Below are 13,880 nucleotides of genomic sequence, written 5' to 3' on the forward strand. Positions count from 1 at the left end.
GCCTACCTCAACCAAGCGGGTAGACCCGTGGCCTTCTTCTCACGCACCCTCCACGCTTCAGAAATCCGCCATTCCTCCGTTGAAAAGGAGGCCCAGGCCATAGTAGAAGCTGTGGGGAGGCATTACCTGGCCGGCAGGAGATTCACTCTCCTCACTGACCAACGGTCGGTGGCTTTCATGTTCGATAATGCACAGCGGGGCAAGATAAAGAACGATAAGATCTTACGGTGGAGGATCGAGCTCTCCACCTACAACTATGAGATCTTGTATCGTCCCGGGAATCTGAACGAGCCTCCTGATGCCCTATCCTGAGCACATGTGCCAACGCACAAGTGGACCGACTCCAGGCCCTCTACGAGGACCTCTGTCACCCGGGGGTCACTCGATTCTTCCACTTCATCAAGACCCGCAACCTGCCCTACTCCATCGAGGAGGTCAGGACCGCCACCAGGAACTGCCAAATCTGCGCGGAGTGCAAGCCGCACTTCTACAGGCTAGAGAAAGCGCACCTGATAAAGGCTTCCCATCGCTTTGAGCGCCTCAGTATTGACTTCAAAGGGCCCCTCCCCTCCACCGACCGCAACACGTACTTCCTGAAAGTGATTGACGAATACTCCCGGTTCCCAATCGGCATCCCCTGCTCCGACATGACCGCAGCCACCGTCATAAAAGCCCTCCACAGTATCTTTACACTGTTCGGTTTCCCCGCCTACATACACAGCGATGGGGGTCCTCCTTTATGAGCGACGAACTGCGTCAATTCCTGCTCAACAAGGGCATTGCCTCGAGCAGGATGACCAGTTACAACCCCCGGGGAAACGGACAGGTAGAGAGGGAGAACGGAACGGTCATGAAGACCGTCCTACTGGCCCCACGGTCCAGGAATTTCCCAGTCTCCCGCTGGCAGTAGGCCCTTCCGGATGCTCTCCACTCCATCCGATCATTGCTGTGTACCATGACCAACCAAACACCTCACGAACGTCTCCTTGTCTTCCCTAGGAAGTCCTCCTCCGGGACCTTGCTCCCAACCTGGCCGGCAGCTCCTGGACCCATCCTGCTCCGCAAACACGTGCGGGCACACAAGTCGGACCCATTGGTCGAGAGGGTCCACCTCCTTCACGCTAACCCTCAAAAGCCTGCGTGGCGTACCCCGACGGCCGATAGGATACGGTCTCCCTGCGGGTGCCCGCTGGATCCCCAACCACACCCCCACCACCAACCCCACCCTCCCTCCCACCGGCGCACCCCACAGCTGGCCCCTTCCCAGGTGGATCGGTCCTCCAGCGGTCCCATCTAGGGGCGATAAAGCTGCCGAAGAAGCCAAAGCCACGCTCCCGGAGCCACGGATGCCCGAGCCGGCACCTGCATCTCCGCCGAAACTGCGACGATCACAGAGGACGACCAGGGCACCTGACCGACTAATTGCTTCCTTTTGAATGTAAATAAATACTGTAAATAGTTGCGACATGTGATGAGGCAAAACACTGTACTAATGAATACCGAGTAACACCATAACCTCAACCTCTACCACTGTATAACGCGAGACCACCACCCCCCGCCGGACTCTTTTTTTTAACAGGGGGTGAATGTGGTAGTCGGTATTAGGGGTATTACGGTACCCAAGTTGATGCTGTAAGACCACTGGTGTGGGAGGTACCTGTGACAGCAATATCATTGGTGAAGCCTGCCTGCTGGTTCTGCCCAGTAAGGCGGAGTATAATAGCCTGTGTCTCCCTAGCAGCTGCATTCTGTATCTGCGCTGCTGGGGGAAACATCTAGTCCAATAAAGCCTTCAATTGTCATCCAATCGCGCTTCTGGAGTTATTGATCGAGCATCAGGCAGCCACCACCCCAGCCCTGCAACCCCCCTCCTACCGATGGAGGCCCATCCCGACCAAGCATGGGGGCAGCAACCCCAGTGCCCCTGGGCTCATTGCCTGTGAGCATAGATGGCTACTCACCTCCTTAGGTCCCCGCAGCAACCTTTCCGCCAACTTCACATTTTTAAAAGGAGTATGAATCGATGCCCGCGTGACCGCTTGCTGGGGAGGGGTTTAGATAGGGGTTTGTTACTGGTATGGAGATTGAGCTTAAGTAGTGATTATTGATTTCTCGCCACGCTCAGGCGAGTTCCGGATGTCACCAATAGGAGGGCCGGTTCAATCGCGATTCTCGATTCCGGCCTCTCCCGTGATTTAACAACCTCATTGCGCTCTCGCTTAAGCGCAACACAGCCATTAAATTGCGCACTATTTTTAATATAGCCTAAGGCTGATGGGAGTCTCCTTGACTAACCTCCGTGATTTCTTTGACTCAGTGACATTCTCCATTGGATATTGAAAATAGTGTATCATGGTGCACCAAACATCTGAAAGGCATTGACTAAGTTCTACATGAAAAGTTAGTTTTCATAAATCTTGGGAAGGGTTAAGAACCTGTCTGAAGCATAAGAATAGAGTTAGAATAACTATGTTAGAATGGAGGATGAGTTGAATGAGATTTCTTCGATATTGATCATGTGGAAATGCCAGCGTTGGACTGGGGTGGGGACAGTAAGAAGTCTTCCAACACCAGGTTATAGTCCAACAGGTTTATTTGGAATCACTAGCTTTCGGAGCGCAGCTCCTTCAACAGGTTGCTGCCCCCAGTGCGTGGTCGGGGTGGGCCGCCATCAGTAGGAGGGGGTTGCGGATCTGTGGTGGTGGCTGCTCGTGGCCACGGTGGGCTCAGGGGAAAGGGCAGGTGTCCCACCGCCCGTGGGCCCACCATGCCATCCCCTGGACCATGTACCTGATGAAGGAGCTGCTCTCTGAAAGCTAGTGATTCCAAATATACCGGTTCGACTTGAACCTGATGTTGTAAGACTTCTTACTGTTTGATGTTGATGTAAGTATTACATTGGCATCTTGGTTTCGAGGGCCCAGTGCTAATGGGTCATGTTTGCAGATGATACTAAAGTGAACGGAAAAGGTAACTGAGGAAAAGGAAAATGAGCTGGATGGCGTATATAGGCAAGTGTACTCAAAGCACAAGACCATAAGACACAGGTCGGTCATTCGGTCCATCGAGTCTGCTCCTCCATTCGATGAGATGATGACCAATCTGACATGATGGGCGGGATTCTCCCCTACCCGGCGGGGCAGGGGGTTCCGGCGTAATGGAGTGGCGGGAACCACTCTGGCGTTGGTCCGCCCCAAAGGTGCGGAAGTCTCTTGAGGGTCTAGGCCCGCTCCGGAGTGGTTTGCGCTCCGCCGGCTGGCGGGAAAGGCCTTTGGCGCCACGCCAGCCAGCCGGGGTCGAAAGGTCTTCGCCGGGCGACGCATGCGCGGGAGCGTCAGCGGCTGCTGACATCATCCCAGTGCATGCGCTGGGGAGGGGGTCTCTTCCGCCTCTGCCATAGTGAAGGCCATGGCGAAGGCGGAAGGAAAAGAGTGCCCCCACGGCACAGGCCCGCATCGCGTCCAGGCCACCTACGGGGCACCCCTCCAGGACCAGATCGCCCCGCCCCCCCCCCCAGGACCCGGAGCCTGCCCGCGCCGCCTTGTCCCGCCATTCAAAAGGTGGTTTAATCCATGCTGGCGGGACAGGCATTCCAGCAGCGTGATTTCAGAGACACTGTGATAATGGATCAATTAATTTATGGACTATCTGAAAAAGATTTGAGGGAAGGACTTTCACAAAATAAGTATCTAACTCTAGAAATCGCTATACAAAAATGTCTTGCTTACAAACAAAAACAAAATTAATACTTTGAGTCTTTACCAAACAAAGAATCAGTATCTAGAAAACAAAATCCGTAAAAATGGCACGAATACTCACCACGAGGCAGAGTATTCCCTGTATTCAAATAGAAGAAGACGGAAGTTCTGAGCGGCAGCCATCTTGCGCATGTGCAGTCTGACCAGTCTGCACATGCGCACTTCCATAAAAGACGCAAACCAGCAAAACAGTGCGCATGCGCGAAAAGCCGTGCATGCGCAGTTGCGAAGAGAGCGCACAGTAAAGGAAACTCAGATTGCGCATGCGCAGCCGAGTCCTACGCATGTCGTCACGTGCGTCATGATGTCAGAGGACCCGGACCACGCCCACTTAAAGGGGAAATGCCCGAAAATTGAAAAAAGAGTTTTAAAGCTACAGAACCCAATTATTTTATTTCGAAAGACAGAACAATGTCTGAACTTCTACCAACAGTTGAAAATAACCTCTGCAGCACCCTGGAACAAGCAGTTTGCACCACCCAAAGTGAAGAGCACAATGACAAATCCGAAACCAAAGAAGATGATTCGTTCAAAAAGAGATGATTTGTATATTGAAGAATACTACTCAGACATGGCTGAGTTATTCAGATATGATGATCATAGCATCAGCAACATGGTTGAAAAGCTCAATACGAATCTACTCATGGTAGATGAATCCAATACCATGATGCAATAGTGGATCGTTGAAACATTGGATGACAGCAACCTGTCAATCAGCCAAGAAGAAAACGACACAGAGAGCATAGAACAATTCCATTGAGAGAGCACAGATCGACTCCAAAGAAAGAACACTGCACGACTCCACAGAGAGAGCGATGAAAGACTCCACAGAGAGAGCGACGCAAGACTCCACAGAGAGCTCATTGACAGACTCCAGAATGGAAGCAATTAAAGACTCCAGAGTAACAACCTTGCACAAAGAAGACTATGAAGGTCTATCCACCTTATCTACGTGACCAGCAGCAGACTATGAAAGTCTACCAAGCTCATGTGAACAACAAAAAGACTGTGAAAGCCTACCCAGCTTATTTAACCAACAAGAAGTCACTGAATGTCTATGTATGTGTGAATAGTGACAATGTGATATAAGATGTGCAAGATCACAGCGAGACTGACAGATCTCAGCTCGTATGTACAAAAGCACTCAACTACTCTAGTGAAACTACTCTTGAGTCCAGTGAGACCACGTCAATTTAAACCTCATCTCCTCTAAACTACCCACAAGAAAATGAAATCGTGAAGATTTTGACTCCAGAAGAGGAGCAACAAGAAACCAAAGATGATTCAAATTAACCAGAAATAACTACAGAAGAGCTGCACCAAGAAATCAATGATGATTCAAGTGAACCTGAAATGACTCCAAAAGAGGAGCATGAAGAAATCAAAGAGGAATCACATCAACCACAAATGACTGATGTCACCAAGATCAATGCAACATCAGATCATTCTCACAATCCACAAGAAGAAACGCACAATGAAACATCAGATACCACAAAGGACACTGACACAAATAACTTTGAGAATGACTTGAATTATCCACACGGAACAGTCATTGAGCGCAACAAGAACGACAAAAACCCCAAGAAGCAAAACAGAAACAATACCTACAAGAACAACAACAAAAACTACACGAACATCAACAAAAACTGCAAGCACAACAACAAAACCAACAACAACAAGCAAAACAAAGACAACAACAGCAACAACAAGCATGACAAAAACAACAAAGACAGAAACGACAGAAACAACAACAATGAAACAACGACCTGTACAACATGGTACAACTCTGCACATGAAGGACAATGCAACAGTACATTCCAAAACAATGACAAGAGTACAAACATACCATGGCATGTCAACAAATCTCACAAATGCACATTTTCTCCACAACAAACAAGCAAACCAGCTTTCAAGGCAGATGGCACACAGAATCAATACCGCAAGCACAGGAAAATGTCCAGGTCAGACAACAAAGATGTAATACAGAATCGATACCACAAGCATAGAAAAAAAAGTCAAAATCAGAAAACAAAGTGATTCGACCAGTCAGACACCTCATGATGACTTCTTGGTTATTTAAACACAAGAACATTGGCGACGTTCACAAAGAAATGACAACATCAACATCACCACTTCAACAACAGAAGAAGAAAGCAACTCAACCGAATAAGTTCATTAAGATTGAACTCATAAATATTAATTGGCTGTGTATAATCATCAATATCATCACAACTTATACATATCATCATTTATCTACCTGTTTCAAGCAAATGAAAAAAAACCCCGAAGAGACTGAATGTATTAACATTTGACTGATTACTTCATTGATGTTATGTAATGCATTTGCAAACTGCATCCATTATGTTCGTTCAATTTTCTTTACAACACACAGAAAATATGTAACACAAGAAAAAAAGGGGGATGTAGTGATCTCTGTATGTGCATGTACATAAGGAGTTAATGTGTAATCAGTAGCACCACATTATCACTAGAGGGCCGGACCAACAGGGGTATAAAAGAAACCACATTGGGTCTCTCTCCCTCTCTTTTGGATGGACTGTGACAAGGGCAGGAGTATCAGATTAGTTCAGATGGTTAGTGGCGTTACGTGTAGTTACTGTAGTTAGATCTTGTTAACCTTATCACTAGTATCAATGTTAAAGTAAAGAACTCATGCAATTATTATTATAGTTACTCAATAAATCTTTTGTTACTACTGGACGAGTTCGAGTCTTCATCATCGAGATTCAGTAGACCTCATCAGTAAGCAAGGTTTGTGTAACACATATTATACTCCGTAGTATATCAAGATATTACACAGGAGTGTAATAAAAGACTATGAATGTTGTTAAGAATCAGGAACCTTCGTAGATTCAACTTATCTGATTATTGCTGAGAACGATAGTCAAAACCATCCGCTAACCTGTCAGAAATATGTGCATGAGGTGACTGACAAATCAGAAAATGGCGATGCTGTGGATGAGGAGGTGGAGAGCGGTGAACACATGATTCACAACTTCAACTTCATGGGAACTACAGACGCTGTCACACCATTCAAAATGTTTATCACAATTAAAATGACCTGTACTAAGAAGGTTGTTCACTGTTTATGACTGTCCAAGATTGACACAGGGGTTCGTGTCAACATGTTATCTCCACAGACTCTATAAGACATGGAAGGCCATGGTGAAACCTGGTGCTGTGCAGCTTTCAGCTCACAACTGTTCATAAGTTCCATGTGCAGGGTCCATTGGCCTGGAATGCAAACATAATCAATCCTCCTGGGTGTCACAATTATCCTACTTTGTGAACGCTGAAGGCCCCACAATAATGACAATCTATGGAATCTGTCAGATCTCACATGGCAAATGAACCTTAGAAACTCCTCCAATTATCTCAGTTTACAAACTAACATCAAAATATCCAATATGTTTTGGCAAATTTGGCAATTTCAAGGGAGCTACAACATTACACTTTCAGGGGATTGCAAGTCTATCAATTGATCTACCATGGGACTGCAACATCCAATTATCAGATAGAATGGAGAAAGCAGCATCATTGGAAGAGTACAAGAATGGACCAATTGGTGCAGTTTAATCCCATGTGCCACACAGAAAGATGGATCATTGAGAGTATACCCTGATCAACAACATTTAAATGCAGATTTGAAATCGTGTCCTTGCAAAATGACAACATCAGAAGAGATAAATCCTAGATTTGCTGGTGCAAATTTCTTCTCAAAGTCTGATGCCAAGCATGTCTCCAAGTAAGTACATCTTACGGAGAAAGCTCAAGAGCTTATCTCATACATTTCAAACCACATTCAGATGATACTCTTTTCAATAATTGAATTTTGGGCTAACTGTTAGCCAGGATTTCTTTCAAACTCACATGGACCACATTACCTGCACTGAATCAGGATGCATCTGTATCACTGATGACATCGCTGTTGTGAGAAGAACAAAGCAAGAATGTGGCCAAAATCTGCACTTACTGATGTAAGTGACACACAATGATCAATTGCTGTTCCGCAGACTTTGGTTCTATTTATTCCAATGCAGGCATATGTCCCAATACAAGGAAAATAAATAATATTAAAGCTATGCTAACTCCTGCTGCTCGGGTGTCCCGGGTGATGTGCTGCCATCCCATTCTACCCACTGCGCACCAGGGCAGAGAGAGGGAGGGGGAGTCCGATGTGCTGCAGTGTTCCGGCATCTCCCCTGTGGGAGCCACTGGTACAGGTCCCATCACCACCTCCTCTCTCTGGGTGCCCGATGGCCCCCGGGTGTCTCCACGGGGCACGGGTGTGAGAGGAGCTATCCCCTGAGGTTCCCCAGCCTCCTGCAGTTGCCAGTCCGGGAGGCCCACTCTGGTCTCGATCAGGGTCTGCACATTCATGGCCATGGAGCACAGGAAGTGGACCATCTCCGTCTGGGACTGCGCCACATCACCCATTAACTGTGCCACCACCTTCTGGATTTGTGTCACATCAGCCAGCGACTGGGCCACCTCCCTCTGGGTCTGCGCCATGCGGCCAGCGTCTGAGCAATGCCGCTGACATTCCCAGCCATGGCCTGCTGTGACTGGGCCACGCTCAGGAGAGCCGATGCGATGCGATGTCCAGGTGGCTCTGGAACACGGTTGCCTGTGAGTCGGCAACCCTGTCCTGGGCCTCTACCAGCACCTTCACCGAATTCCTCAGGCCTTGGAATGCTGAACCCCATCAGCTGTGTGGTACGCACAAGAGAGTGTCCCAGGAGCATCTTCACTAAAGTGCCCAACCGAGGTGAGTGTCTCTGGGATGGTGGAGTGTGCTGGAGACAGCTGGGATGGGAAATCACGGTCATCCTCCGACTGGAGGTCTGGGATCACCTGAGTCTCGGACGGAGGGCTTGTGTCCGAGCTACTCCCATCGCTGCTTGGCTCCCTGTGGGAGCTCCGTCTGTGGCACTGGCTGGTCTAGCAGGTCCTGTAAGACACAAGACACAGGTCCTTTAAGACACAAGTGGGCAGGTGGGAGTGGGGGTGGGCATATGGGTGGGGGTAGGGAGTGGTGGTGTGGGAGTGGTGTAGGGTGAGGTGGTGTGGAGGTGAGGGTGGGGTGCGGGTGGGGTGGCGGTGGTGTGGTGGTGAGGGTGGTGTAGGGTGAGGGTAGTGTGGAGGTGAGGGTGGTGTGGGGGTGGTGTTGGGGGGTGTGGTTGGCACATGTGACATGGGGATCGCAACTGAGCGGGGTCTCACTTTCTCGCCCTCGGCCGAACTCTACCTCGGCGACCTCCCTTTCCTCCTTCGGCCACGTCCAGGGCTCTCTGCTCTCCTATGTGAGGGGTCGCAGGTCTGGTGGTCCCCCACCTGGTCTTCTCCCACTCCCGCCGGTTGTACGCGGCCTTCTACTGGGGGTGGTGGGGGGGGGGGAGAAAAAGATGATGACAGTGTTAGAGAGTCTGACTCATGCAGCCCAGGGGGTGGGCGCTGGTGGCCTCAATGACCAGGCGGTCAGTATGGGTATGGCATGTGGTGCAGAGTGGTGGTTTGGCAGCCCTCCCGGTGGGGGCGGGGGGTGGGTCCGGTTACAGATGCGTTGGACGTGGGTTGGTACCAGGGGCACAGTGCTGCCTACTCACCCTGGCCGTTGTGAGGAGGCCATGCAGTTTTTTTCTGCACTGCTGGCTAGTCCGGACTACGTTGCCCATGGTGGCGTCCGCCTCTGCCACCTGCGCCCAGGCACGACGAATGGCGGCAGCTGCCATCCTCCTACCTGGGTTGGGGTACAGGGTCATCCTCCTGTCCTCCACGGTGTCCAGGAGGATCTCCAGCTCTGCGTCTGCAAAACGTGGGGCTGTACATCTTACTGCCATCTTGTTGGCTGGCATGGCGTGTGTGTGGGGAGTGCAGTGCGTATATGCAACTGCAGCTTGTCAGCCTCCTGAGTGTCAATTGCGAAACTGGCGAATCCCACACCATTTCTCATTGGAATCGATTTTGTTCCACGTGCCTTAACAGTAGCAGCGTTGGTCCAGGAGTGGCGACAGTTTTGCTGTCGTGAAAGCCCATGAATTCTGCGTTGGCGTCAACAGTAGTCTCAGAAACGGAGAAGCCTGCTGCTGGTCTTTTAAGTGTTCTTTATTTTAATTTCCAACATTGGGGCCATCCCATCAGTTGCTGAACCTCTAAGCTTTGGAATTCCCTCCCTAAACCTCGCCACTTCTCCACCTCTCTTTCCTCCTTCAAGAAGCTCCTTCAAACCTTTCCCTTTGAACAAGCTTTGGCCAAGTATTTCCTGTGCGCCTTGAATCGTTTTGTTCTGTATTGCTCCTGTGAAGCACCTTGGGACATTTTATTGCATTAAAGGTGCTATATGAATACAAGTTGCTGTTGTTGATGGGTGAGATCTGAAGTCACATATTTTCATTCTCAATTTACTCAGAGTCGAATCAGACCTCCTGCTTTCATTTCACTTCCAAATCCCTTCCCATTCCAATCAACATGATGTGAAGTGGACAAATTGCAGTTCAATGTTCAAGGAGATGTGCCCTCACACATTATGGTGCTGTAATGTTAATGTACGGGTTGTCCTGCTCATTGTCTGTCTGTGGCTGTAAGGAGTGCGATATGGAAGAGCGTGAGTGGCAATACAAAGTAACTTATTTATCTCCCGTTGTTTATAGGTTGGAATAAGAATAAACGTCTCTTTCGCTTTGTCTCTGTCGTACTGATCTTATTAATTTTGACCTTTCATTGGAATGGGTTCCTTTGGTAAGTCGTTTCAAATGTGTCTCCATCCATAAACATTTCCCTTTCTGGCGCGGAGTGGAAATAATGATTGTACTGGTTAAATGTATGTTTCAGCAAAACCTCTGTTAATTTTTGATAATTACACATCAGGAAGTATTTTTTCAGAAGCTGACTTGGCAACAAGGGTATATAATAATGAGCAGAGATTCATGTTAACCCTGGTTTCATTTCCAGCCTTCAGTAATTACCCACTGAAGCCAAAGTGGTGAGAATTATTGTCACACTAAATATGAAAAACTTGCTCTTTGTCTTTCGTATTACACTCTGTTCATTATTATTTATCTCTATAATTGTCCCACTCGCCCATCGCCATCCCCACCTCCCAAGCTATTTCCTGACCAGTAAGGCGGTCTACCAGGTTACCATCAATTTTCTACTGTTGAATTTGCACAAATCAATTAAAAAACAATTCTTTAGGTCCTTTGTACAATAGGTGGTCAATGGAATCTGTAATTCTGAGGGGGAAATTATTGAATGTACCAGTGAGATATGTTTTGGACTCTTTGTTGCTATTTAATGCAAAATTAAAATTTGCTCTTGTCTCACTTATGTAACTTGTGTCTGACGGACAATATTTGGTGTGTTTTAGGATTTCTCTTCAGCTGGCCAAATTCCACATGAAGGTCTCGCTCCCAATGTGAGTAAAAACAAGTTTGGTTGCTTGCCTCTTGCCATAGCTGTTTATAAACTTTGTACATCCAGCACAATAGACATATTGAAGATAAGTGTATACATAGAATCTTGCAGTCCGTCCTGCTCCTGAGCTCAGCTTACTCCTCAGAATTTGAAGCTAAATGAACAAGGAAAATAGAGGATTTTGTAGTCTCCTTCCTCCTGGATGAACTATGTAGCCAAACATTCCTTTTGACTTCTCTCAAAGTTTCCGGGTTACTAACTATTTCCTTATACTTTGGAAATAAAACATTATGGGTGCTATTCGCGCCCCCCCCCCCCACGCCGGGTGGGAGAATCGCCGGGGCGCCGCGCGAATCGCGCCACGCCGCCCCGACCCCCGCACGCAACTCTCCCACCCTCCGGAAACCAGCAGCACGCGATTCGCACCAGGCCGCTCGGAGAACCGGCGAGCGGCGATTCTCCAGCCGGATGGGCTGAGCGGCCGCTACGATACGACAGGTTCCCGCCGGTGCCGTCCACCCCTGGTTGCTGCCGGCGGGAACTCTGCGGGAATGCTGGGGGGGGCGGCCTGTGGGGGAGGGAAGGGGGCTCCTTCACTGGGGTGGCCTCCGATGAGGTATGACCCGCATTCGGGGCCCACTGGGCGGGCCGGCCTCTCCCCCCCCCCCGGGCCTACCTCCTTCCGCGCGCGGCCCCAGAACACTGGTCCCATGTTGGTGAGGGGCCGGCGTGCGTAAGACATTCCCTGCACATGCGCAGGATGGCACGGCCCAACTGCGCATGCGCAGAATTGGGATGCCCCAACTGCGCATGCGCGCGGGTTGGCGCGGCGCCCATTTGGCAATGCGTAAGGACGCTGGAGCGGCGTGAACCGCTCCAGTGCCGTGCTGGCCCCCTGTGGAGGCCAGAATAGGCCGTGCCTGGGCCCTGTTCGCGCCGTCATGAAACACAACGACGTTCACGACAGCGCAAACACTTGGCCTCCATATCGGAGAATCGCCCCCTATGTTTTTGCTGGTCTCTGTCCTCTTCTTGTTGTTTCCGAACAGTGGATCAAGCTTACACGCCTTTTGTTCCAAAGGTGTATTTCATTATTTTCCCTTTGCACAAAATAATATCCTGGGAATGAGCCCAAAGGGTTGGGCTCCTGAGAAATATGTAAATTGAGTCACATCAAGGCAGCATTTGGTGCCGCTTGGCCTTGAGAAGCCCGGGTACAATTGAAGTTAATGGAAATCAGGGGTAAAACTCTCCACTGGTTGGAGTCATAACTTGCACAAAAGAAGATGATTTTTGTTGTTGGAAGTCAACCATCTCAACTTGCAGGAGTTCCTCAGTCCTCAGCCCCACCATATTCATCTGCTTCAATAATGACCTTCCCTCCATCGTATGGTCAGTTGTTTTCAGAGGTTTTACTTTTGCTCAGTGTAGACAAAGGAGAACCACATTGGCACACTGTAAGTTAGTTAGCCAGTTGTCAGTGTTTATTGCAGAGGCTTTGCTTGCTCAGTCTAAAATGGAGAAGGAAACTTTCCCAAGTGCCTTTGATGATGTCACCACGTACTCATGTGACATACCATCCAGCGAGGCATTGGTCACAATATATAGCAGTCAGATATTTATTGGCAATTGCACAATGTTCAGTACCAATCGTAAATCCTGAAATCTGAAGTAGTCCGTATCCATTTACAGCAATACCTGAAGAACATTCTGGTTTGGGTTGATAAGTGGCAGGTAAAATTCATGTTACATAAATGCTTGGCAATAGCCATCTGCAGCAAGCGAGAATCTAATCATTCCCCTTGACATTCAATGACATTACTATTGCGGGATTCACTACCAGTCACCTGCCAGGAATAGTGGGAGGAGAGTGGGAAGGGGGTGGTGTTACGATTGACCAGAAAACTAACTGTTCCAGCCTGTGGCTACAAAGGTAGGTCAGCAGCTGGGAATACTTTGTTGAGTAACTCACCTCCTGACTCCCCATTCTCAATGAAGAACACATTTCCTGGGAATTTCCAGTCTTGCCAGCAGTGGGCACAGTTAGGGGCAGCACAGGCAGATTTGGAGAGTGGCAAAAGTAAAGTCCCAACCACTGCAATGCCCACCACTGGAGGGATTGGAAAATCCCACTCATTGACTCCGGACAGCATTTTCCACCACCGCCCCCCTTGCCACCCCCCCACCCCCCCACCCCCACACCCCCACTGCAACCGTAGCATATTTTGCAGCGGCGAAGGTACCCCATCATTAGTCGATGGCAGGATCTTCCAGTACTGAGAGAGGCAAATGAGATTGGTTGACTCACAGTGTCACTGACATCCGGGTGGGTTGTTGACAAACCATCTTTCCTGGTGTCATTTGGCATTTATTATGCAGTGTGGTGTGTTCAACCGCAGTTTGTCTGTTAATTCATAATGTAACTCATATTAACATTGAACATTAGAGCAAGGATAAATATCCTAAATTGTTTTATCTTTCTGACCTTGTGCAGTTTATTTCTGTTTGGAACCTTGTGGCTTTATTAACTGAGCAAGTGCCTTGAACCTCAAATTTCATCTACTTTAAGCAAAACATTATGGGTCCCTGTAGTATTGTCATAATTATCAGCATTGCAAGGGTTAATGTAGTGTTCAGAGTCACCACTAGAGAGGGCTACATTACAACTATATAAATCAGTGATGTGAG

At 48.7% G+C, this 13,880-nt stretch overlaps 1 protein-coding gene across 1 annotated transcript in view; it reads left to right on the plus strand.

The window, feature by feature from the left end:
* Positions 1-2,936: 2,936 nt before the first annotated feature.
* LOC140398054 (CMP-N-acetylneuraminate-beta-galactosamide-alpha-2,3-sialyltransferase 4-like) overlaps positions 2,937-13,880 on the plus strand; it is a 125,755-nt gene continuing 114,811 nt past the window's right edge. Inside the window, exons 1-4 of the mRNA XM_072486266.1 lie at positions 2,937-2,970; positions 6,612-6,842; positions 10,430-10,517; positions 11,146-11,193. Of these exons, the coding sequence (XP_072342367.1) occupies positions 2,937-2,970; positions 6,612-6,842; positions 10,430-10,517; positions 11,146-11,193 (401 nt within the window). The remainder of the gene's footprint in view (positions 2,971-6,611; positions 6,843-10,429; positions 10,518-11,145; positions 11,194-13,880) is intronic.

Source organism: Scyliorhinus torazame, chromosome 21 (genome assembly GCF_047496885.1).
Source record: "Scyliorhinus torazame isolate Kashiwa2021f chromosome 21, sScyTor2.1, whole genome shotgun sequence".
Lineage (NCBI taxonomy): Eukaryota > Metazoa > Chordata > Chondrichthyes > Carcharhiniformes > Scyliorhinidae > Scyliorhinus > Scyliorhinus torazame.